The 23,423-nt window shown below is 44.7% G+C and overlaps 1 protein-coding gene across 1 annotated transcript in view; it reads right to left on the bottom strand.

Moving 5' to 3' along the window:
* The window catches only part of TTC34 (tetratricopeptide repeat domain 34), a 65,444-nt gene that overhangs the window by 5,417 nt on the left and 36,604 nt on the right, over nucleotides 1-23,423 (bottom strand). Inside the window, 3 exon segments of the mRNA XM_063145417.1 lie at nucleotides 2,524-2,738; nucleotides 5,472-5,742; nucleotides 21,352-21,518. Of these exon segments, the coding sequence (XP_063001487.1) occupies nucleotides 2,524-2,738; nucleotides 5,472-5,742; nucleotides 21,352-21,518 (653 nt within the window).

Genomic DNA, 23,423 nt, shown 5'->3' with positions numbered 1-23,423 from the left:
ATTGGCAATTAGTTCTTAAAATCTCCCAGCATTTCACTCCCAGCAGAGAGAAGTTGTGTGTGTCCCCCCACCTCCCTCCCTCCCACCCGCCCCCTCCGCCTTATCTAGAGTAGAGAGGCTCTTTGTGGCAGGGATTTCTAAATTAATACTTGCTTACTGAATGCCCTCCTGCCGGCTTGCTGGGGCGCATTCGCAGCAGTCCACTCAAGACCATTTATTTATTTAGCATATCAGCACACAGCACAGTGTCGTTGTTGTTGTTGTTTTTCAGGGGGGTCATTTCGTTTTTGTTTAGGCCAGGAGAAAGCGGAATCCACAAGCAGACGATGCTGGTGATGATTAGAGCACTGGGGAGCAGGAACCGCCCGAGAGGATGGGGTGCAGAAAACCACTTTCATCCCGAGAATCAAAAGGAAAAACAACAACGCAGGTTGCCGGAGATGGGGGTGGGCAGTGCCCGATGTTTTAAATCCCAGAAGATATATGAGCAGTGTCAGAAGAGCTTTATAAAAAGCTGGAGTGTCGTGAAAGGGAGGCTGCAACGCAGAGTGGCACAATGGCAGGGGGCGCTGAACCCTTTGGGTCTCTTAAAGCTTTTCCACTTGTAAGTGAAAAGGGATTGGGTAGGCGGGGTTGCATCGTGTCTTGAGCAGGTACGCGCCCTCGGTTTTGGCCGGAAGACACGATGACTTTCCAATCAACCTCTCAGCGCCTTGTGACTTCATTTTGGTTTTAGGAATGCACGGGTAGATGGCTCACATGACCCCAGCTGTATGACCCTGTTTGGACATTGGAGATGGGCAATGGGTGATTCATGAACCACACCTAGCAATTGCCCTCATCTGGTGCCCCACTCTGCTCCCTACACCAAAGCGCCCCAGTTTGGAAGGGATGGACATGTCGCAGGGATTGGCCAAGGCCGGCATCGTCATTAAGTCACGTCAAGGTCAAGCTTCAGACTTGCCTGGTACACCTCACAGCTCAAGCACACTCGAATGGCCTCTACACACAACAATGGCCTCTGTGTTAAGATGTGCCCAGCGCATCACCCCTGAATACACAGGTGCCCGGTGCAGGGACACAAAGAATTGCCACAGGTACACGTGGAGCCAGTTGGTCGCTTCATGCACGGAGAGGTGGACCCCGTGTGAAGAGGGATGAGCTGAACAGTTCTCAGCTGAGAACTATTGGGTTGAAATTGCGAGGAGGAGTAAGGGATAAAAAGCAGAGTGAAATCGTGCCTGGCTTTTCTAGGATGACCCTATGAAAAGGAGGACAGGGCTCCTGTATCTTTAACAGTTGTATTGAAAAGGAAATCTCAGCAGGTGTCATTTGTATATATGGGAAACCTGTTGAAATTTCCTCTTCATCACAACAGTTAAAGCTGCAGGTGCCCTGCCCTCTTTTAAGTCTGGTCACTCTAGTATAGCTCCTGCAGCCTGAACTGTGGTGATAAAGGGGGAATTTCACCAGATTCTCCATATATACAAATGACACCTGCTGAAATTCCCTTTTCTATGCAACTGTTAAAGATACAGGAGCCCGGTCCTCCTTTTCACGTGGTCACCCTAGCTTTTCCTCAGTATGTTCAACAATGCAGCAGCAAACTGAGCTGTTTGACTGATTGGTTGGTGGCTGCCTTGTCCTTTCCCCAGAATCTATCTGGGAATGACACCACATAGCATAATCCCCAGATGGATTTTAGGTAAGAAAAATAGTGGTTTCTGGCCAGAATCCAGTGGAAAGAGCTATGTTGGTGGCCACCTTAACTTTGCCACATTTCACGTCCCCTCAAATCACCAAGATGCCTCCCATTTCACTGCTTGTAAATTATGTGGTGAAATGTGGGTTTTGGGTGGGGGCATTTCAGCTCAGTCCAAGTGTAGACACTTTCCAGCCACAGTGAATGAAAGAATGATAATATCCTGTCGGGGGAGGGGTTTGGCCTTGAGGAGCTTGACTAGTGGTGGTGGGGAAGAGAACATGGTAGAAGTAGTTGGCCATCCTTGACGTGGAAGAACTGTCAGGTTCCCTGATTGGCCCTGGTCAGGGCTGGCCATAGGCAGTAGGTGTCAAAATGGAGCCAGGCCAGGAACTAGGAATTGGGCAGGGCTGAGGGAAACTCAAGCTAGCAGTCAGAGCCAAGAAGCAATGACAGGTGTCAAAGGCAGCTACAGCTAGAAGACTATCGTAGGCCAGGCAAAGTCCCAGTCTTGAAAAGAAAGTAATTTAGAGCTCTTCCTGTCTGGGAGGGCCCAATGGCCAGACTGGGTGGGCAGCCCACGAAGAGGCCCTGAGGTGTGATTCTGGTGGACCACCACACATGGCATCCATGTGCAGAGTAAGGGTTCCCAGTTCTAGTCCTAGAGACCCCTAACAGCCACTGAGTTTGTGTGTGAATTGAGGTTGCATGAGGCCATTCATCTATTTAGCAAACAACTCTGCAGTCTTGCAAAGTGTCTCCCCGTGTGCATCAACACGTAATTTGCATCACAAAGAGGGCCGAGCGGTTGGTGGCTGTACCTGAGCAAGGCTTTGCCGCTGCTTGGTGTCTAAGAAGTTCAGGAGGTATCCTAACTCTTTGTGGTCCTTTGTAGCTAAATTGGCCAAAATATGGGCTGCGATGTCCATGTTCCTCTTCTTGGCCTGAAGCATGCCAAACCGAGATTGGATGGAGTCACCGGACGCACTCTGACCAAGCGATCCCTGAAGAAAAGTCAGGGCTTCTTTGTGCCTCCCTGTTAGTCAACATCAATACAGCAGTTATAGCAAATTGAGGGATGGAGAAGTAAGTTTTTACCAGTTATGGCATCTAAAGTACTTTTCGTTCTATAACAGTATTAAGCTTCTAGTCCATGGGCCAAATCCGGCTCACCTGGGGTTCCCCTTCCCCTGGCCTCACTTCCTTTCCCCAGTCACCCGTGGTTTCATGGTTTCTATGCTTCTCTGCAGTGCTGCCCATTCTGCCTTTGGGCCTGCCCACACACACACACACACACACACACACACACACACACACACACACTGAGCTTCTCAGAAACTGAATTTTGCCCTCAGGATGAAAGATTCAACACCCCTATCATAGACAATGGTTTAAAAATCCTCACCTTGTTACATTTTCAAGCTGAAACACAATTTCCAAAGGCCTACATTTGGGGTGAGGTGGGGCTCAGCAATGAAAAAGGAAGCAAAACCATCATTTTTTCCTGATGTTCAGTTAAAATCTGCCTTCCTGTAACTTACTGTTGTGTCCTACAGGCTTGGACATTAGAGTTTAATGTCCTACAGGCTTGGACATTAAAGGCAAATGCTATTTTGGGCTGCATTAATAGAAGTATAGCTTCCAAATCACGTGAGGTACTGGTTCCTCTTTATTCGGCCCTGGTTAGGCCTCATCTAGAGTATTGTGTCCAGTTCTGGGCTCCACAATTCAAGAAGGACGCAGACAAGCTGGAGCGTCTTCAGAAGAGGGCAACCAGGATGATCAGAGGCCTGGAAACAAAGCCCTATGAAGAGAGACTGAAAGAACTGGGCATGTTCAGCCTAGAGAAGAGAAGATTGAGGGGAGACATGATAGAACTCTTCAAATACTTAAAAGGTTGTCACACAAAGGAGGGCCAGGATCTCTTCTCGATCCTCCCAGAATGCAGGACACGGAATAATGGGCTCAAGTTAAAGGAAGCCAGATTCCGGCTGGACATCAGGAAAAACTTCCTGACTGTTAGAGCAATGCGACAATGGAATCAGTTGCCTGGTGAGGTTGTGGGCTCTCCCACACTAGAGGCCTTCAAGAGGCAGCTGGACAAGCATCTGTCAGGGATGCTTTAGGGTGGATTCCTGCATTGAGCAGGGGGTTGGACTAGATGGCCTTGTAGGACCCTTCCAACTCTGCTATTCTATGATTCTATGATTCTATGATTCTATGAGAACAAGCTGGAGCTCTGTCTTCTGTATGACAGTTGTTTAGGTACTCGAAAAGTGTTATCATATCGCCCCCCCTCCCCTCTTCCAGCCTTCTCCTCAAGACTAAACATACCCAGTTCCTTCAACCTTTCCTTGTAGGGCTTACTTTATAGTTTCTTGATCAACTTTGCTGCCATTCTCTGAGCTCATTCCAATTTATCTGAATCCTCCTTAAAGCATGATGTCCTGAATTGGACATGTTATTTGAGGTGAGGTCTGGCCGGCACAGAATAGAGTGGAACCCTCACTTCCTGCGATTTTGAAACCAGACTACTATTGATGCAACCTAAAATTCAATTTCCTTTTTTTGTTCACATCACACTACTGACTCATGTTCAATTTGTGAGCAATTCCAATTTCAACATCATTTTTGCTGCAGCTATTGTAAAGCCAAGTATCCCCCATGTTATACTTGTATATTTAACTTATTTTCTCCTAAGTTTGCACTTGTCTTTCTTAAATGTCCTTCTGTTGCTTCTGCCTGGTCTTCTAACTTCTCAAGATAATTTTGAATGTTGTTTCTGTCTTCTAAGCTATTAGCTGTTCCACTCAATTTTGTGTCACTTGCGAATTTGATAAGCTTTCCACCCACCACTTCCTCCAAGTCATTAATAAAAATACTGACAATGCCATGCAGCTGTTAAAGATGAGAAGCTTGTCAGAAAAGAAGAGGTTGCAACCCTAATTAAGCAGTGACATGCTGAATACACAGGAATACAAACCCAGACTTTTCGGAGATATGCACTCAAAGCCCTGGGCCTGGATGGACAAATCATTCAGTTCAGATTTCTCTCACATTCAGGTTCCCCCCCCCTCCTTTTACATCTGAAATCCTTGAACTTTGGGGAAAATGGGGAACTTTGTGAATTGGAGTGAGCTCTTATCAAAGCTAGGGTGACCATATTTGGGAAACCAAAAAAGAGGACACCTAGTGTGTGTGTGTGTGTGTGGAAGCAGCTTTCTGAGTCCTGCAGAAAGTACGTTATTCCCCCGCCACCTAAAAGAACCCGATTGGAGTGGAGGAGGGGAAAGGATTTCATTCTGCACCACCACCATCCACTCCAATTGGGGCCTTTTCTATAATGTCCACGAATGACCCACTTTCCCCTTTAAGACCTCAATTGGAGCTCGGGGTGGGGGAATGATGTGCCTCAAGAAAGCATGTCACTCCCTCCTGCCATGCTAATGGCAGCCTTAAAGGGGAAGGTGTATCATTCCAGGACATTATTGAAAATGATAGAAAATCCCCCCTGACACCATGGAAAGAACAAAACCCAGGACAAATCCGGGGAAATCCTGACAGTTGGTCACCCTAATCAAAGCCAACCTCAAAAGAAATTCTCACCCATCCCTAAGCATGGGTACTTCCTCTAGCCTAAACCCACCATGGAATACAAACCATAATCAATATATGATGTATGCTGAAAATCAAAACACTTGATGATGGCGATGATGATGATGATACCAAAAAGAGGAGATATCTCCAAGATACTGGAAAGATTTCTTACCATCAGCAACTAAAAGGTCCACATACAGAATGTGACTCTTTGGGTCTTTGCTGTTGATTTTCACCAGCGATTCTCCAACTATCACAAGCTCCTTCAGAATCTTTCCAATGCTTAGCTCTTTGCTAGCCACAAATTCCAGCATCATAGCCCTGCAGTGATCAAACAGCCACTGGCGGATCAGAGCCTGGGCTTCCAGCTTTAGGGAGAGGATTTCTGCAATTGTCAAGACTGGATCGGCTTTGAGGGCTGAGATTACATCATGCACAGCCTCCTACATAGATAAAACAAGGACAAACAATGAAATGGCCACCAATGTGGATTAATTATTTGCCCATTTCTGGGTTCATCTGGTCATTTTACTCATTTCCATTCTGGTTAGTGATGAGACAAGTATTTGGAAAAGCAGGATTTGGAAATGCTCGAGTTCATTGACTAGGGATTGGAGAAAATGCCATTTGGTCTGCATTCTTGAGCAAAGTTACTCAGTTCACCCTTCCCAGACTAATATGCAAACCAGAACACAGTTATCCTTTGCATTGTGCCCTTCTCTGAATATTGTGATGCGGTTCTTATGCTCCAAAGTTGTGCATAAAAATATTTCTATTAGGGAAAATAGCTTGTTTTTAAAGCTTTGGACTAAGGTGGAAATTGGATGGAATGTGGTTTAGTCGACCCCTACATGTATCCCACTTAAAAGTCTGATTCAGACACATTCAGATCTCAACTGGACTAAAAATGGCCGTCACTTCCTGTACCACCCACTCGCAACTTAAGATCGAGGGGGGGGGAGTGCAACTCTTTTAATGTTGCTTGTGAGATGGGAGAAGGAATATGCAAGGGAGTGAGAACATCCCACCTGCCAGCAAGCCTCTGTCTTGCCTCCACAGACACTGAAGCGGGCCAAGTATTCCTGAGCGAGCTCAGAAACGTGAGTATAATGAGGGTTGTCTTCCGGAGTGCACAGTTCCACTAGCATGATCAACTTGCAACAGCCTACAAGTATTACAAGTGGGCATGGGTGAATGAATGAATATTTGAGGTGGCTAGGATTCTACAAGCTTCATCTTGCCACTTGCCTCTCACGTCTGATCCCTGTTCACATTTGCGATCGCTGCTTGCTTTGCGTAAATGGGAAACTTGCACAAATCGAGCAGTAATTGCACAGGATCTCCCCAAATTTGTGCAAATTTCCTCATTTGCTCACATTTCCTCCCTAGACAAAAGCAGGGCTGATTTGATCTACTGAGGAATTTTGCACAAATCGAACTGGGAATCAAGGACAAGACAAATGGCAGCACATGTTCAACAATTTGCGAACAGTTTTGACAGATACATGTGCATACTCAAACAGGGCATGCTTGCATATTTGCAAGCAAAAACAAAATTCTTATACATCCTTAATTAAAAGGGGGCAGTACAATGTGTATGATTTCTGTTTTTTCTCAATAGCTAAGAAATCTAGGCTGTTTACTTTCAAAAAGACATGTGAAAGCAGAGAGATTGACCCTGGCAAGAACAGAAGTGGGGAAACGGTGTCCCTTCAGATATTGCTGAACTCCAACTCCCGTAAGGCCCAGCTAGTATGACCAATGATCAGGGGTGATGGGATTTAGAATCAGGACCAGCGTCAAGGGCCGGCTGGGTTGGGCACCTGCCAAGGGCCCACACCCAGAGGGCCTACAGACACGATCCCCCTGCCCCTGCTCCTCCTTTCCACCACTGCAACCTGCTTGTTCGCCCTCTTGCTCTGGACAGACAATGGTTGTGCTGTGAAGGCGGAGCAGTGGACGCTGCTGTCTGTTTGCTCATTGGCTCTCTGCCTGGTAAGCAAGCAGGTGGTGAGTGAGGACGAGGAGAAACAGCAGCAGCTAGAGACAATGCTGGTAAGAAGGCAGACCGCTGACCACTGAAAGTGTCTTGCCCAAGGGCCCTCCAGAGCCTGGAGCTAGCAGTGGTGTGTGTGTGTGTGTGTGTGTGTGTGTGTGACAGGATGGCACCCTTGCCCTAGGATCTGCTTTAGAGAGATTGTGTCCTCTCCTTGTCCAAGGGCCTCCAGCAGAGTCACACCCCTCAGGGATGCTTTAGGGTGGATTCCTGCATTGAGCAGGGGGTTGGACTCGATGGCCTTGTAGGTCCCTTCCAACTCTGCTATTCTATGATTCTATGATTTATGGAATTGCTTCCAGAAAGATGAATCTCAAGAACCACCAGACTTGTCAAGTACTCTTGATCATCAGATTCAATCAAACCTCAAATGATGTACAGACATATGAACCAGTCCTCAACAATCCAATACCACACACAGAATGCTTGATCGCTTGACATTATCACAAACACAGTGAACCAGGATCCAAAGAGCCATGAGATTTATCATACATGTCCAATGAGACTTCAGACTTGAATTTCTCAAAACAGCCACAGTGTCCGTGGCAAACCGCTTGAGGGATAGTTCAAATATTGTGTACCAAGTGAGACCTTTGTCTAAATTAAACAGCAAGCCCGCACACAATATCAGAACCTGCACACAATATCACACAATATTTATTTTTAAATTAAGGGAGGCATTAAAAATGATCTTCCACCATCCCATCACTGCAATATTCTATCACCTCATTCCCACCTCAGTCTGATACACATGTCCAGAACCATCCTGAAAATTAGTCTTTGAGTGACTGAGTGATGTACATACATGTCTGAATATATTCACTTCTTGATGGTGTTAATCAATCAGGATTGACTGAGATAGAAGGAGCAGGCAATTTTCATGAGTGTCAAAAGTCACCCACCCACCCACCCACCCAGTTTCTAGGATTTTTGCCAGAGGAATGATTATGAAAGGGGGTGAGGATATTTACCAATTCAGGCAATATCGCTGCTCTGAAAAGCTTCATTTTCCCTCTGTGATATCATCACATCCCTAATTAACTTTTTTGTTTGTTGTTTATTCGTTCAGTCGCTTCCGACTCTTCGTGACTTCATGGACCAGCCCACGCCAGAGCTTTCTGTCGGCTGTCGCCACCCCCAGCTCCCCCAAGGTCAAGTCTGTCACCTCCAGAATATCCTCCATCCATCTTGCCCTTGGTCGGCCCCTCTTCCTTTTGCCTTCCACTTTCCCTAGCATTAGCCTCTTCTCCAGGGTATCCTGTCTTCTCATTATGTGGCCAAAGGACTTCAGTTTTGCCTTTAATACCATTCCCTCAAGTGAGCAGTCTGGCTTTATTTCCTGGAGGATGGACTGGTTTGATCTTCTTGCAGTCCAAGGCACTCTCAGAATTTTCCTCCAACACCCCAGTTCAAAAGCATCTATCTTCCTTCGCTCAGCTTTCCTTATGGTCCAGCTCTCGCAGCCATAGGTTACTACGGGGAATACCATTGCTTTAACTATGCGGACCTTTGTTGTCAGAGTGGTGTCTCTGCTCTTAACTATTTTATCAAGATTGGTCATTGCTCTCCTCCCAAGAAGTAAACGTCTTCTGATTTCCTGGCTGCAGTCAGCGTCTGCAGTGATCTTTGCACCCAGAAATACAAAGTCTGTCACTGCCTCCACGTTTTCTCCCTCTATTTGCCAGTTACCAATCAAGCTGGTTGCCATAATCTTGGTTTTTTTGAGGTTTAACTGCAACCCAGCTTTTGCACTTTCTTCTTTCACCTTTGTCATAAGGCTCCTCAGCTCCTCCTCGCTTTCAGCCATCAAAGTGGTGTCATCTGCATATCTGAGACTGTTAATGTTTCTTCCTGCGATCATTCATATAGGACCACTCCCAGAAGTACTGCCCTTATTATAAATTGGCTCTATTTGCTGTCAGTAAGACATCAGCATGCACTCCAATCTGATTGGTTATGTAGCCCTGAGATGTTTTCACATTCACAACGTACTCCTTCATTGGCTGGGATCATTCTAGCTCATGGGGAGGGGGAGGGGAACCAAAGTAGCATCACTATGGCCTTCACCACCTCCAAACTGTAGGAGCCAGTGGCTACAAATCAGGCTGTAGCCCATTAAGAAACAAACACCTTCTCTGAAGGGGTGGAGTTCACTGCAGGTCTTGAGCTGCTGGCACATATAAGGCTTCAGAAAGCCTTGGACTGTTGCTGAGTCAACAGCTTCCCTTGTAGCTAACTTGGAGCTGGCCAAGGTCCAGGAAGGTTCTATCTGGTCTAGCTTGCCTGGCTATTCAGCACCCTAAACTGGACTTGCCTGGCCTGGACCTGACCTGCTAAATCCTAGCCTGCATGAACCTTGCCAGCTTTAGCATCTCTGGGAGGTGCTTAGGGAGTGAGTGCTGATGGGACTGCAGCCGAAACAGGCCCACACACAAAGGGGATGAAAATACACCGAAAGCAGCATGCTCAGTGGCCGCAGCATGCAGAGAGTTTGTTGGATGGAATGAAATTCAGTATCCTTGGAGAAGGCACGGCTGCTGGTTAGCTGCCACCCTGAACAGAAGTGTCCCAGACTTCGATTCGTTGCAAGTCCCATTTGTTCCCTTAATAACCCTTTATCTGGCTCCCCTGCCCCTCTCATCCCAGGGCTGGACTGAGCTAAGCCAAGTTTTGGGGGTAAGCCAGGTTCTTATCAACTCCTGGCCTTTTTTAAATGTTGGCCCCAACTTCTCCTGGTCCTTGGTCACCAGGTGTTTAGAAGGCACTCAGGAACCCTTTGGAAATCAAAGTCAGTGCTAAAAGAATTTAATTAGCATGAACAAACATATTACAGGCTCATTTCTATGCTGCTCTCCCCTTGCTAAAAGCCAAAATGACATTTAATTAGCTGCCTTTTATATTAGGTTAGTAAACAAAGGACTTCCATTTCAATCCAGGGATATTAAAGATGTATGTGACAGGGGGGAAAAAATGAAAGCCTGTTTATTGTGATGCAATTGCTATCTTGGAGAGCAGGCAAGCCAGCAGACACAACCTTCCCATTAAGACCCCACTTGGGGGTTTCCGAGACAGAATCCGTTTGCATTTAACAGTCAAAAAGAAAAGAAAAGAAAGGGGGGAAAAGAGAGAGAGAGAGAGAAAGGTTTTGAAATGTTAATCCTCTTTAACCTTTATCAAAAGATTCTTTTTGTCACCTTCAAAGTTGTTTGCCTGGGCAAAGGTTTTCAGAGAAAGAAAATTCTTTATAGCCTACTTGAGCGTGTGTCTTTCGCCTCTGTATTTTACCCTCCTCTCTCTCACAGCATTTGCCTGGTGTAAAGGAGTGGGGAGTCAGTGTGCAGTCAGAGCAGGCCTGCATAACTTGTGATCCACCTAGGCTAGGGTGACCATATGACCGGATTTGCCTGGATTTGTTATTATTTTTAAAATCATCATTTTTAAAGGTAAAGAGATCAAAGTTGGCACCATGATAGCTTTTAGGTAGAGCTTTAGCCACACAAAATTTGAAACAGATCTGTTCATCCATTGATTTTTAGGCTTTTTTAAAAAATTGAGGATTTTTTTTTAAATGTTATTTTTAAAGATAAAGAGATGAAACTTGGCACCATGTTTGCTCTTAACAAGGACTTTAGCTATGCCAAGTTTGAAACAGATCTGTCCATCCATTGAGTTTTAGGATTTTTTTAAAAAAAGTTTGAGGCTTTAAAATTATTTTTTAAAAATAATTTTAACATGGTGACCATGTTGTCCTCCTTTTTGGTTTCCAAAATATGGTCACCCTGACCTAGGCAAGCCCTTCAATACATGACTGTTCTCTGTAAACGATGACCAATGGCCACCCCATAACTAGGGCCTGCCCTACCATTAGACAGAGTAAGATGGGAGGGAGCAGCAGTGAGGTGTTGGAAAACCAAGTTGCATATCCCACGTGCCCTGGCCCGCCAATCCAGTTGGCTTCTGTATAAGGAGCACAATTTTGTCCTTCACCTAAGACAGGAAAGTGTCTTTTGCTGGCCTTGAACCCACCAGGCCAAACGCTAGTCCACCCGTTCTAACCACTGAGCAAAAACCAAGGATGTACAAGAATTTTGTTTCTGTTTACAAATCATGCAAACACATCCCGTTTGCAATCCCTAATGTGAGTGTATTCAGGAGTGCTTTTTCCCCAAGAAGTTTTCAGATTCCTAAATTTGTATTTTTAAAGAATGCACACTTTGAATTGCACATTTAACAACACATTTTCACTCTTTAATCAATGGAGGAAAAGTGCACACTTTTGAAAAATAGGCACAAAAATAGCCACTTTCTCCATTCAAATAAGCCGAAAAACAAACCGAAAACTAACACAGGAGAGAGCTGAAAAAAGATTCAGTGTGTTTTTTGGGAGAAATTAGGCAAGCTCAAAAATCGTTGTTTCTCCCATCTCTAGCCAAAAGTTGATATACCAAATCAGACCACTGTTCCATCAAGCCCAGGGCTCTCCACGGAGGCTGGCCCTGGCTTTCAATGCCTCTCCAAGGAGATGCTTTGATCTCCAGGGATGCTTTAGGGTGGATTCCTGTATTGAGCAGGGGGTTGGACTTGATGGCCTTGTAGGCCCCTTCCAACTCTGCTATTCTATGATTCTGTGAAAGGCAAAAACAAGTCTTCCCTAACTCTTCCATTTGCTTTTAATTGCAGACGCCGGGGACTGAGCCCGGATCTTTCGGCAAGCAGAGCATCTGCTCTGGGGTATGATCCTGCTGTAACAGCTTAAACAGGGCCTTGTATGGTGATAAACAGCCATCCCATGGAAAACTGGAATACTTTGGCCTCCACGCCAGCTGTGTGGTTCCGTTGAGGTGCCTTCATTTCCCCCGGGCTTCAAGCCCTTTAACAAACACTTTCGAATGGGGATAACAAGCAGGTTTGTGGTTTGACACAGCATTAAAAAAATGGATTAGGACAGCCAGGTTCTTATTCTCTCTCAATCTAAGTCAAGAAACATGTCAATGGAAGCAAGCAGCCAGAAATAAAGCCTCCTTGGTTCAAGAGTCCCCTCGAGCCTTCTCGGAACAGCCGTCCACCCCTCAGCCCAGGGTGGGGCCAATGCGTCCACCGTCTCTCCCCGGGAGCACTAATTCGTCCCGCTTCAGACTTTTGCCAAAACCAGGCTGCTGTTTTCCATTTGTGGCATAGAGCCTCCATTCTGTGTGGTTGTTTTTAATCAATTCTAACCTATTTCTCTGGGGCAGCACCCTATCGGTGGAAGTCCTTGCTCGAGAGTTTGGATAATCGACCTCTTTATCTGTGTTCCACTGGCATTTGAAGACATGAGAACATAAGACGTGCTCTGTCAGCGTTTGTTTGTCTTTAAAGCAAATTTTCCAACTGCACAAATGCCCCGTCAGATGCCCACCCACCCCTCCTGTCCAAGCCACATTATTTCTCTTTCACGACAGGACGAATTATCACCAATAATCTTACCTTAAACTTAAAGACAGATTGACAGGGTCATACAGATACCCAGGAAGGACGACAGACCAAGAGAAGTACACCCCTGGTTGCCACCTCCAGCCCCCAATTGAAACCACTGCAACGGATCATCAGTGAACTCCAGCCCATCATCAGCCCAGACGCTTCTCTCTCGCAAGCCTTGGGAGGCAGAGCAGTCCTGGCCTCCAGACAAACTCCCAACTTGAAGCAGATGCTAACCAGCAATAGTACACAGAACAGAGACACAGACAGAGAGACCAGACCATGCAATAGACCCAAGGGCCCACTCTGCCCCCACATCTATTCAGGCAACACTGTCACAGGACCCAACAACACCAGTCACTCCATCAAGGGCTCTTTCACCTGCATCCTTACATAATTTGGGTTACATGCCATCCCGGACTTTGTCTATTTGTCTTAATAAACACATACACATAACACGTGTCTTATTTTTTCACCACTTTTTTCAACTGCACATTATCAGATTTCCAACTGCACATTTTGTGTCCAACTTCACATTAAAAGAAACAACTGTGCTATGTCTCCCCTTAGCCTCCTTTTTCCAAGCTAAACAATCCCAGCTGTTGTAACCTTCCTTCATAGGGGAGATGTGCCATGACACAGGCTCTGAACTCCAGACCTCCAGTCTGCCACCACTTCTTATGGGGCGACACAGGCTCTGAACACCAGACCCGGCCGAGGCTACTCCCTGCTCAAGCCAAGCACCACCGCTTGATACGCCTGAGGCAAGGGATAAGAACCACCTTCCTCCAAACTATGTGGAGAAAGGGGTTTAAAATGGAGAATGGATTTTAATGTATATAATAATGCGCTGTGAGTTATATCTGCTTAGGTGAATGATTGTCAGAGTGGGTGTTATATGTGTAAACTTAAGATGATAAACGCCAAACAGACACGTGGGATTTTTGTGGTAGTTTTAAAACAAACAATCAAAATTTATTTTTAAAAGTTCATAAGCTTTGTTTCAAATAACAACATTTAAAAACCTTTTTGAAACCTTTCATACAATCCGGTCACTCATTCACATTCATGCTTTCCTTTTTCTCACACACTCTTGAACTTTCTTTATTATCAGTATTGATTAATATACTTCCACTACGTGCACACCACACTCTAAAGACACCACTCACTACACTGACTCTCAAATTTCCCAGAACTTAAGTACCATAAACACAGAGAGCACCACAGACTCTAAGAGTCCCTAACAAGTCTCCCTGGAAAGAACTCTCAATCCCCTCCGTCCTTCCCTTATATATCCCTCCTCTCCCTCCCAAGACATTCTAACTCCGCCCACTCAGGCCAACATTCTACAAACCACAGACTTACAAACTGCAGACATACATTTGGAATTTACTTGTGGGGTGTAATGCCACAAGATGCTCCAGCCCCTGGATCATTTTAGTTGCCCTTTTCTGCGCTTTTTTTCCAGTTCTACCATACCATTTTTTAGGTGTGGTGACCAGAACTGTACAAAGTATTCTAAGTGTGGTTGCATCATAGATTTGTATAAGGGCAGTATGATACTGGCCGCTTTATTCTCAATTCCTTTTCTTATAATGCCTAACATGGAGTTTGCCTTCTTTACAGCGGCCGCACACTGGGTGGACATTTTCATTGAGCTGTCCACCACAACCCCGAGATCTTTCTTGTTTGGTCACTGCCAGCTCAGACCCCATCAGGTTATACTTGAAGTTGGTGTTGTTGTTTTTGATCCCACGTGCATCATCTCACACTTGCTTACATTGAACTATGTCTGCTATTTGGATGCCCACTCCCCCAAGTTGGTGAGATCCCTTTGGAGCTCTTCATAATCTCTTTTTGCAATGCAGCTGCCACCTGGCTCTTCCCTTGGCATATGATTACTTGACAGCACTGGGAGGTAGGCAGGTGAGTATATAGGGGCAGATGGTGTGGTTCCTAGCAGGACTGGGGACAGAATCAGGATGAAGCCTAGCATCAGAGGGCCAATGCAGAACCCAGGAAGGAGTTCCACATTAAGGTAGCTGTGCTGGAGGAAGGACCGAGTGAAGGCCCTCCCCTGCCCCCAAATCACCAGACCTGACTTCCCCACAAAGTGGGGTGGGATAAATTTTGGGTTGTTTGTGTGTGTAAAGGTCTAGTAATCTTGGCAATATGGGACTTAGTAAACTTAAAGTTATCAGCTAGGAAGTGCACCTGCTGTTGCATGACTTGAAATTGTTAATAAAATGTTCCCCTTGAAAAATGACAGCATGTGATCATGGACCATTTTTGTCCCAGGGGATTGTACAGGGGGGAAAGAAAGCTGAACCCATGGGCCAGCAACTATATGTCTGCCGGTAAACACTTTTTTTTTACCCTAAGAAAATTCACGTTACAGACATTTAATAGGGATAAATTCCAAGTTCTACATTTAGGGAATAGAAACCAAAGGCACAGTTACAAGATGAGGGACACTTGTCTCAGCAATACTACAAACGAGAAAGATCTTGGAATTGTTGTAGATCAAGCTGAATATGAGCCAACAGTGTGATATGGCTGCCCGAAAGGTCAATGCTATTTTGGGCTGCATTCATAGAAGTATAGCTTCCAAATCACGTGAGGTACTGGTTCCTCTCTATTCGGCCCTGGTTAGGCCTCATCTAGAGTATTGCGTCCAGTTCTGGGCTCCACAATTCAAGAAGGATGCAAACAAGCTGGAGCTTGTTTAGAAGAGGGCAACCAGGATGATCAGGGGTCTAGGAACAAAGCCCTATGAAGAGAGACTGAAAGAACTGGGCATGTTTAGCCTGGAGAAGAGAAGATTGAGGGGAGACATGATAGCACTCTTCAAATACTTAAAAGGTTGTCACACAGAGGAGGGCCAGGATCTCTTCTCGATCCTCCCAGAGTGCAGGACACGGAATAACGGGCTCAAGTTCAAGGAAGCCAGATTCCGGCTGGACATCAGGAAAAACTTCCTGACTGTTAGAGCAGTGCGACGGTGGAATCAGTTACCTAGGGAGGTTGTGGGCTCTCCCACAGTAGAGGCATTCAAGAGGCAGCTGGACAAGCATCTGTCAGGGATGCTTTAGGGTGGATTCCTGCATTGAGCAGGGGGTTGGACTCGATGGCCTTGTAGGCCCCTTCCAACTCTGCTATTCTATGATTCTATAAGTCGCTCAGGAGCCTCACTCAAGCTTTTCCAGCAAATTACTGTTGACTGAAGAGGAGAGCAGGGATAAGCCAGTTGACTCTGCCCCTTCCCACACTTCCCGGCCGTTGAGTTATGGTGGTGAACGTCTGCACCAGTGCTGAAATCAGCCCCCAATTTCCCCCAAAACTTTATTCCCTGGAAAGAATTGTCCATTTTACTGCCTCTTTCTCAGGCCAGTTCAGAATTTCGTTTGGATTTCTTTTAAACGTGTCTTTGAGTTGACCACATCTTTACGAGAGGCAGCCAAGGGTGCTGTGGGTCCCTTCATTTGCTATTATACATCTCTCCGTGGCTCTGCTGCCCTCACTTCCTGATCCAAAGGCCAATGGGAAAAGTTACCTCATGATGTCTTCTTCCCCCAGGCTGCAATTGAAGTGTAGGGAGCTGGGGTAGCTGCAGGCTGGCAGGAAGGTGACGGTGCAATGAAAGATAGGGCACTGACACATATCCCTTAACCACTTCGTAACTAAGACAAGTGCAAGAATCCTGTAACTCGCTCACAAGAATTATACTAAAAACAAAATCTCCTTTGAAAATCTTTTCACAAGCATTTTTTCAAAATCAAATTGGATGAGAATCATTGAAAAAAAAGTGCAGACGAAATGTTCAGCACAGATTAGCAGGGAACTTTTCTACTCAAATAGACTCCCCACAGAATTTACAAGCTTGGAAGATCAGGGTTCTAAGTTGCACGAGGGAAAGACTCCTCACTGTAGATGTTCTGCCTTTAAGACCTGGTGTGTGTGTGTGTGTGTGTGTGTGCATACGTGTGCAAGGGGTAGGGCCAATAAGCTCATCCTCACTCTTCCCCTTTCCATGATGGGGAGAATGCCTGACTAGAGCTAGTTTTTCTAACAAATTTATCCTTATGCTGAAAGCTCAAGGACATTAGTCACAGCTTTACGAGAAGCTTTGGTGAACATTTTCACTGTCTAATCAGTTTGACATTTTTGGGTCACGCTCAAAGTCCACATCACAGGACTATATGTACGTCTATTAAATGGGATCATCTCTAATCCTACCAAAAGCTTCAAAATAATTTGGAAGAAAACTAAAAGCAGTCAGAATGAGTACAGATGGACAGATATTGTTTACACTTCAAATATTTCATTTCTCTAGAGCCACAGAGGCATCTTCTCAAAATGAAACCCAGCATCATATAAAATTTTGGAGTCTGCAGCCTGTTTAAATCTACTAGGCTTGTTGTTTATGACTAAAGGGAATGCACCGGATTCTCTGTATTAAGCAAGGGGGTTGGATTGGATGGCCTACAATACCCCTTCGAAATCTATGATTCTATGATCAGTGGAGACACAATGTCTCCACTGATTGGGGAGGGACGACCAGCAGGGGGTTGCAAACATTCGTCAGGAACCACCTGCAAAGTCCCATAAGGCTGACAAAGAATGTTCGGACATTCCCAATGGTTTTCTAGGCAAACAGATGGCTTTCCTGATGTTGTTGGATTAGAACTCCCATAATCCCCGACAAATGGTTATGCTGGCTAGGGCTGTTGTGAGCTGGATACCAGCAACCTCTGGGGGAGGCAAAAATTGCCCATGACTGCTTAGAGAAACTAAGCAGACACACTGTGAGAGTGAGCCAATGCTGGTAAGCCCACATCCGTAGCTCTTTGTGTTAAGGATGTCCAGGAATTTCATTTAGTTTGTAAGTCACTAAAAATAAATGTCCATTTTGCAATGTCGAATGCATATGGGACTGCACATTTTCTGAAAATGTTTGTAAATTCTAGAAACTTAAGGACTTTAAAAACTGGATAGATTAAGAAATGCACAACTTTAAAAATTCATACTTTGCATCTTCACGCATTCGTCAACGGAGGGAGGGGAAGTGTGCACTTTTCCCGTTCAAGCAACCCCCCCCCAAAAAAAACAAGTCACAAACAAGAATAGGAGTGAGCCAAACTGAGGTTTTAAGTAAAATCCAGAGGATTTTGGTGAGCCTGAGCATCCATGGTTCTCCCATCCTTATTTATTTATTTATTTATTTATTTATTTATTTATTTATTAAACTTATATACCGCTCCCATAGCCAGGGCTCTCTGGGCGGTTTACAGAAATTCTAAAATTGAGTTAAAAACAAGTATACAAAATTTAAAACTCTAAAACACAGAACATGCACACATAAAGCATTAAAAACCAATTAAAAACTAAACATGTGGGTAATTAGGATGTGCCGCCATATGCCTGGGCAAAGAGGAAAGTCTTAACCTGGCGCCGGAAGGATAGCAGCGTTGGCGCCAGGTGAGCCTCGTCAGGGAGATCGTTCCACAGTCTGGGGGCCACCACCGAAAAGGCCCTGTCCCTCCTTATAACTCCTCTCTCAGAGTAGGCATGCGGAGGAGGACCTTAGATGTTGAACGTAGTGACCGGGTATATTCACGTCGGGAGAGGCGTTCCATCAGGTATTGTGGTCCTTACTATGCACACATCACCTGAGGGGCAAAGTCAACCTCTTTAATGTGTGAGCATGGCTAGCCTGCGTGCCTTTCCATCTGTCATGCACATTTTTTGCTAGCTCACACGTGCTCACCACAATACAGGTATATGAAGAAGCCAGCCTTGTACCCTTGGTCCATCTAGCTCAGTATTGTCTACACTGACAGGCAGCAGTGCTCCCCAGGGGCTCAGGCAGGGATCTTTCCCAGCCCTAACTGGAGATCCTGTGGATTGAACTTGGGACCTTCTACATGCAAAGCATTTGCTCTGATGCTGAGCTATGGATGCTCCTAAGGAACATATGAAACTGCCTCAAATCGTCGAGATGGTTGGTCCTTATAACTCCATATGTTGACACAGCAGTATCTGGAGATGCCAAGACTGAACCTGGGACCTTCTGAACACAAAGGATGGTGTGCCATCCCTGCCTTAAATTGGAAAGGGTTAGTCTGGAGTCTTTCTCTGCCCCTCTTTCTCTTGGGAAGGCACTACAATGCCTGAGGAAGGGGGAAACTGGAGACGTGGCACGCCTAGTGAGAAGCCAGGCTGGGTATCATAGAATCATAGAATAGCAGAGTTGGAAGGGGCCTACAAGGCCATCGAGTCCAACCCCCTGCTCAATGCAGGAATCCACCCTAAAGCATCCCTGACAGATGGTTGTCCAGCTGCTTCTTGAATGCCTCTAGTGTGGGTGAGCCCACAACCATCTAGGTAACTGATTCCATTGTCGTACTGCTCTAACAGTCAGGAAGTTTTTCCTGATCATAGAATCATAGAATAGCAGAGTTGGAAGGGGCCTACAAGGCCATCGAGTCCAACCCCCTGCTCAATGTAGGAATCCACCCTAAAGCATCCCTGACAGATGGTTGTCCAGCTGCCTCTTGAAGGCCTCTAGTGTGGGAGAGCCCACAACCTCCCTAGGTAGGGAGCATCCCATTCCTAACCATCAACAGTTCATAGAAATATTATTTGCAGCAATGTTTTCAAATGTTTGGCACCCTTTTATTGTCATTAGATACAACCTGGATACTGACAGATATAATTTTCCTTATGTTTTTCCTTATTGTAGTCTGATCAAGCGGTGACGTTCCTCTAGTTTTGACAAACGGTTTAATTGTTTTGCTTTTTCACATGTTTAATGACATACTAGCTACTTGTTTAGAATGATACCGGACAGGCACGTTGCTTGTGGGTTTTATTTGTTTGAATGTTATATTTATGGTATGTATTGTATTGCCATATATATATATATATAAATAATAATAATAATAAAGAAAAATAATTAGAGGGGTGAAATCACCATTGAAGTGCCAGCAATTTAACCAAGGAAATTCCATCTAGTCCAGTATTCTATTTATGACAGCAGCCCCCCAAATACCAGTGGGGAGGCATGGATGGGAGAAGCAACCTATTTCCAGTCCATATAACACCTTAGCATATACTGTATTCACCCGTACATCTGTTCCGGCCTCTTTCCACACTAAACTGCATTTTTAAAAAGCCTTTTGAAAATATGCATTTAAATATCTATTTAAATTCATATTTGAAATGTATTTCCCTCTCAATATTACCCTAATTTAGAGAGCTTCGGCTATGGGGCGGTATTTAAATATAACAAATAAATAAATATAAATAAATAATTTTGTAAACCACCCAGAGAGCTTTGGCTATTGGGCAGTATAGAAATGCAATAAATAAATATTAAATTCTGTAACATAGTTTATCTCATTACTCTCATCGAAATGCCTTATGAACCATTCCTTCAGCTGAAAACTGCAGGAGGGGTGAATGCCAGTGGACAAGTAAGTCCCGATCCGCACGTTAGCCTGGGAAGGGCTGATCAGGTTGCGTAGTATCAGAGTTCGCGAAGGTCACATTTCTCAAGTATCCCCAGTGAAACTAATGTTCTTCTCCTGTTGCCACCTGTATCTGGTTAAAAAGATCAGATCACACGCCCTTGCTGCTGCTAGCATGTATGTGCGAGCTATTATAGTGTGCGTGTAGGAGAAAGTTGGGAGGCACGGATCGGCAAAACCTGAGCTCATCAAGGTTTTCCAAATTTCACCGTGAAGCTAACTCTTACTCGTGTCTGTATCAGATCACAAGACTTTTTCTTCGTTTTTGTATGAAGCTTCACGCATACTTTCATACACATTTTCCCATCAATTGTCCACCCTTTTGAAACGTACACAGTTTTTTGCATTGATTACAGAGTGTTTGCATACATTTTTCGAAAGTACCCAACATTCGTACACTTTTTCCAAACGTACGTATTTTTACTTAAGTTTACTTAAGTTTACCTAAGAGTCCTCGTGTGGCGCGGAGTGGTAAAGCGGCAGTTACTGCAGCCGAAACGCTCCCCACGGCCTGAGTTCGATCCCAGCGGAAGCTGGTTCTCAGGCAGCCGGCTCAGGTGGACTCACCCTTCCATCCTCCCGAGGTCGGTAAAATGAGTACCCACCTAGCTGGGGGAAAGGTAACCACGACTGGGGAAGGCAATGGCAAACCACCCCGCTACGAAGTCTGCCAAGAAAACGTCAGCGAAAGCAGGCGTCCCTCTAGGAGTCAGCAATGACTCAAGTGCTTGCACAAGAGGTCCCTTTCCTTTCCTTTCTTACTTTGCTCCACAAATTGTATGAACTGCCCGTGGGGACAGATCCTTATGAATAAATTTTTATAATGCTTTTCCCCCCTGTGATGTATCGTTTTATTTGTAAGCAGTCTTGGTAGGATTTTATCCTGAAAGCCAGGATTTAAAATAAATATCTGATTCTTCTCTCTTAAGCCATCCATTTATTGTAGGCAGGGGCCTTTGTCTTGGCTGGAATTGGCTCAAACATCTTTTAAATCACCCCCACCAACCTACCTTTTCCTGGTTCAAGGCTAGATGGATGAATCCCTTTCCACAAAGAGCTTGGGCATTTGCTGGGTTTTCTTTTAAGATGGCATTGAAATCAAATATGGCTGTTTTCTTCTGGCCAAGGTGTCCATAGCAGCGGGCCCGGGTGAGAAGGGAATCCACAGCATTACCTCCTGGATGAGATAGAAACAATTAGGTTCAAACCTGCAATACCTTTCTGTAGGACATACTGACCTTAAAATGGGCAATATGTTATTATTTAAAGAATCTGACTCCTGCTCTTCCATTGAAAAGGCTACTGGTGCACAAGGCAGCCTCTTCTTAAAGGTTTACAATCAAAAACACAGGACACAAAAGGGAAAAAGGGAAGGGTGGGGAAAGGAAAATAAGCAGGTACCCATTCTTTTCACGAATATAGGTGAAAGAAATCTGAACAGAGGTCTGACACACTGTCCAGTGTCGTCCCTGTGATCTGCTGAATCCAGATTTTCTTTTGTGGCCCAGAATCAGAGAGTTATATGGGACCATGTAACATCATCTAGTCCAACCTCTGCCAATGCAGAAAATAAACTACTACAGCTCTCCACATTGGTGGTCATCCAGCCTCTCATAATGAAATTCTTAATGAAGGAGAACTCTCCACCACCTTCCAAAGCTGTCTGTTCCACAGTCAAACAACTCACTCGAACAGCTCATAGAATCACAGAATAGTAGAGTTGGAAGGGGCCTATAAGGCCATTGAGTCCAACCCTCTGCTCAATGCAGAAATCCTTCTGTACCTCCAGCGCCCGCTGTACAAATTTTGCAGTCCTGAACGATATATAATGATCAGAGCCTAACAATAATATCTGAGTTACATTTTTAGGTGACATGTGGTTGAACCTGGGAATCAGGGGCTCAAGGTATTGCTTCCTCAGCTCAACATACACTGGACACTCAATTTTTATACTATATTTTATATTATGGTTTTATACTGTTGTTTTATACTTTGAATGGTTTTAATTTTTGTGAATCGCCCAGAGAGCTCCGGCTATTGGGCGGTATAGAAATGTAATAAATAAATAAATAAATAAATAAATAAATAAATAGAAAGTGTGTCATGTCCTCAGGCTGGGCAGTCAGCTTTAGCGCGTGGATGGGTCCTGTAACGCGCTTTCACCTCCTTTAACTGGAGCGAATTTAACCTGCACCGGGTAAATAACCATCTCAACTCATGTGAGGTAACAGAAGTTAAGTATAAAGGGGCTTTTCCCGGGGCAGTAATTATACTTTTGTATATCGTATTTGAATGGCTCGCTTTGATTTTTGCAAGCAATTTTCCTAATATAATGCATTTTTGAACTATTTTCACTAATATCTGCACTTTTAAATTATTTTCATGAATACAGACATTTTTCTGTGAACTTTCCTGCAATATACACATTGCTGTATTCATTTTTCGACTGGGAAACACCACTGAAAAATTCAGAGAAGTGTGAATTTCAAAAGATAGCTGAGTTTTGGTCCCGTCCCTGTCCCTGCCACAATAATAATAATAATAATAATAATAATAATAATAATAATTGCCCTAAAATAATGCAATAGTTGGGGCCTTCTGGGGAAAATTATGGTGGCTGCCAGAAACTAGCCATCAAAAGCGGTGACGAAAAAAGAGAGACAAAAAGTAAAGGTAAATAATAACTAAAAGAATTTCAATGAATAAATTATAAGATGAATGAATGTGTTCATTATATATCACGAAATGAAAAGCAATTTTCTTCCACATCCCTGTCCAATGTTTCTGTTTGTGTACACCTTGCAGCATCAGAAGCTGTATTGTGGGAGCATGGAGGTCTCTTTACTGCCACCTAGTGAGAAAACTTTTCTTTCCTCCTCGACATTGTGACAATTTCTTTCATAATAATACAGCAGCAGATGTCTGCACATCTGTCATAGCTGTTGAACCCGTTGCCACCCTTTATACTGGATGTAGGCAATGTCTGTAGGTCTGGGGAGGGGCAATTTCCTCCCCCCCCCCAGGAACCCACCGGGGTCTAGGGTGACCATATGAAAAGGAGGACAGTGCTCCTGTATCTTTA

Source organism: Elgaria multicarinata, chromosome 20 (assembly GCF_023053635.1).
Source record: "Elgaria multicarinata webbii isolate HBS135686 ecotype San Diego chromosome 20, rElgMul1.1.pri, whole genome shotgun sequence".
In the NCBI taxonomy this organism is placed as follows: Eukaryota; Metazoa; Chordata; class Lepidosauria; order Squamata; family Anguidae; genus Elgaria; species Elgaria multicarinata.
The sequence above is the reverse complement of the archived record's forward strand: the minus strand, read 5'-3'. Positions and strand labels throughout refer to the sequence as shown.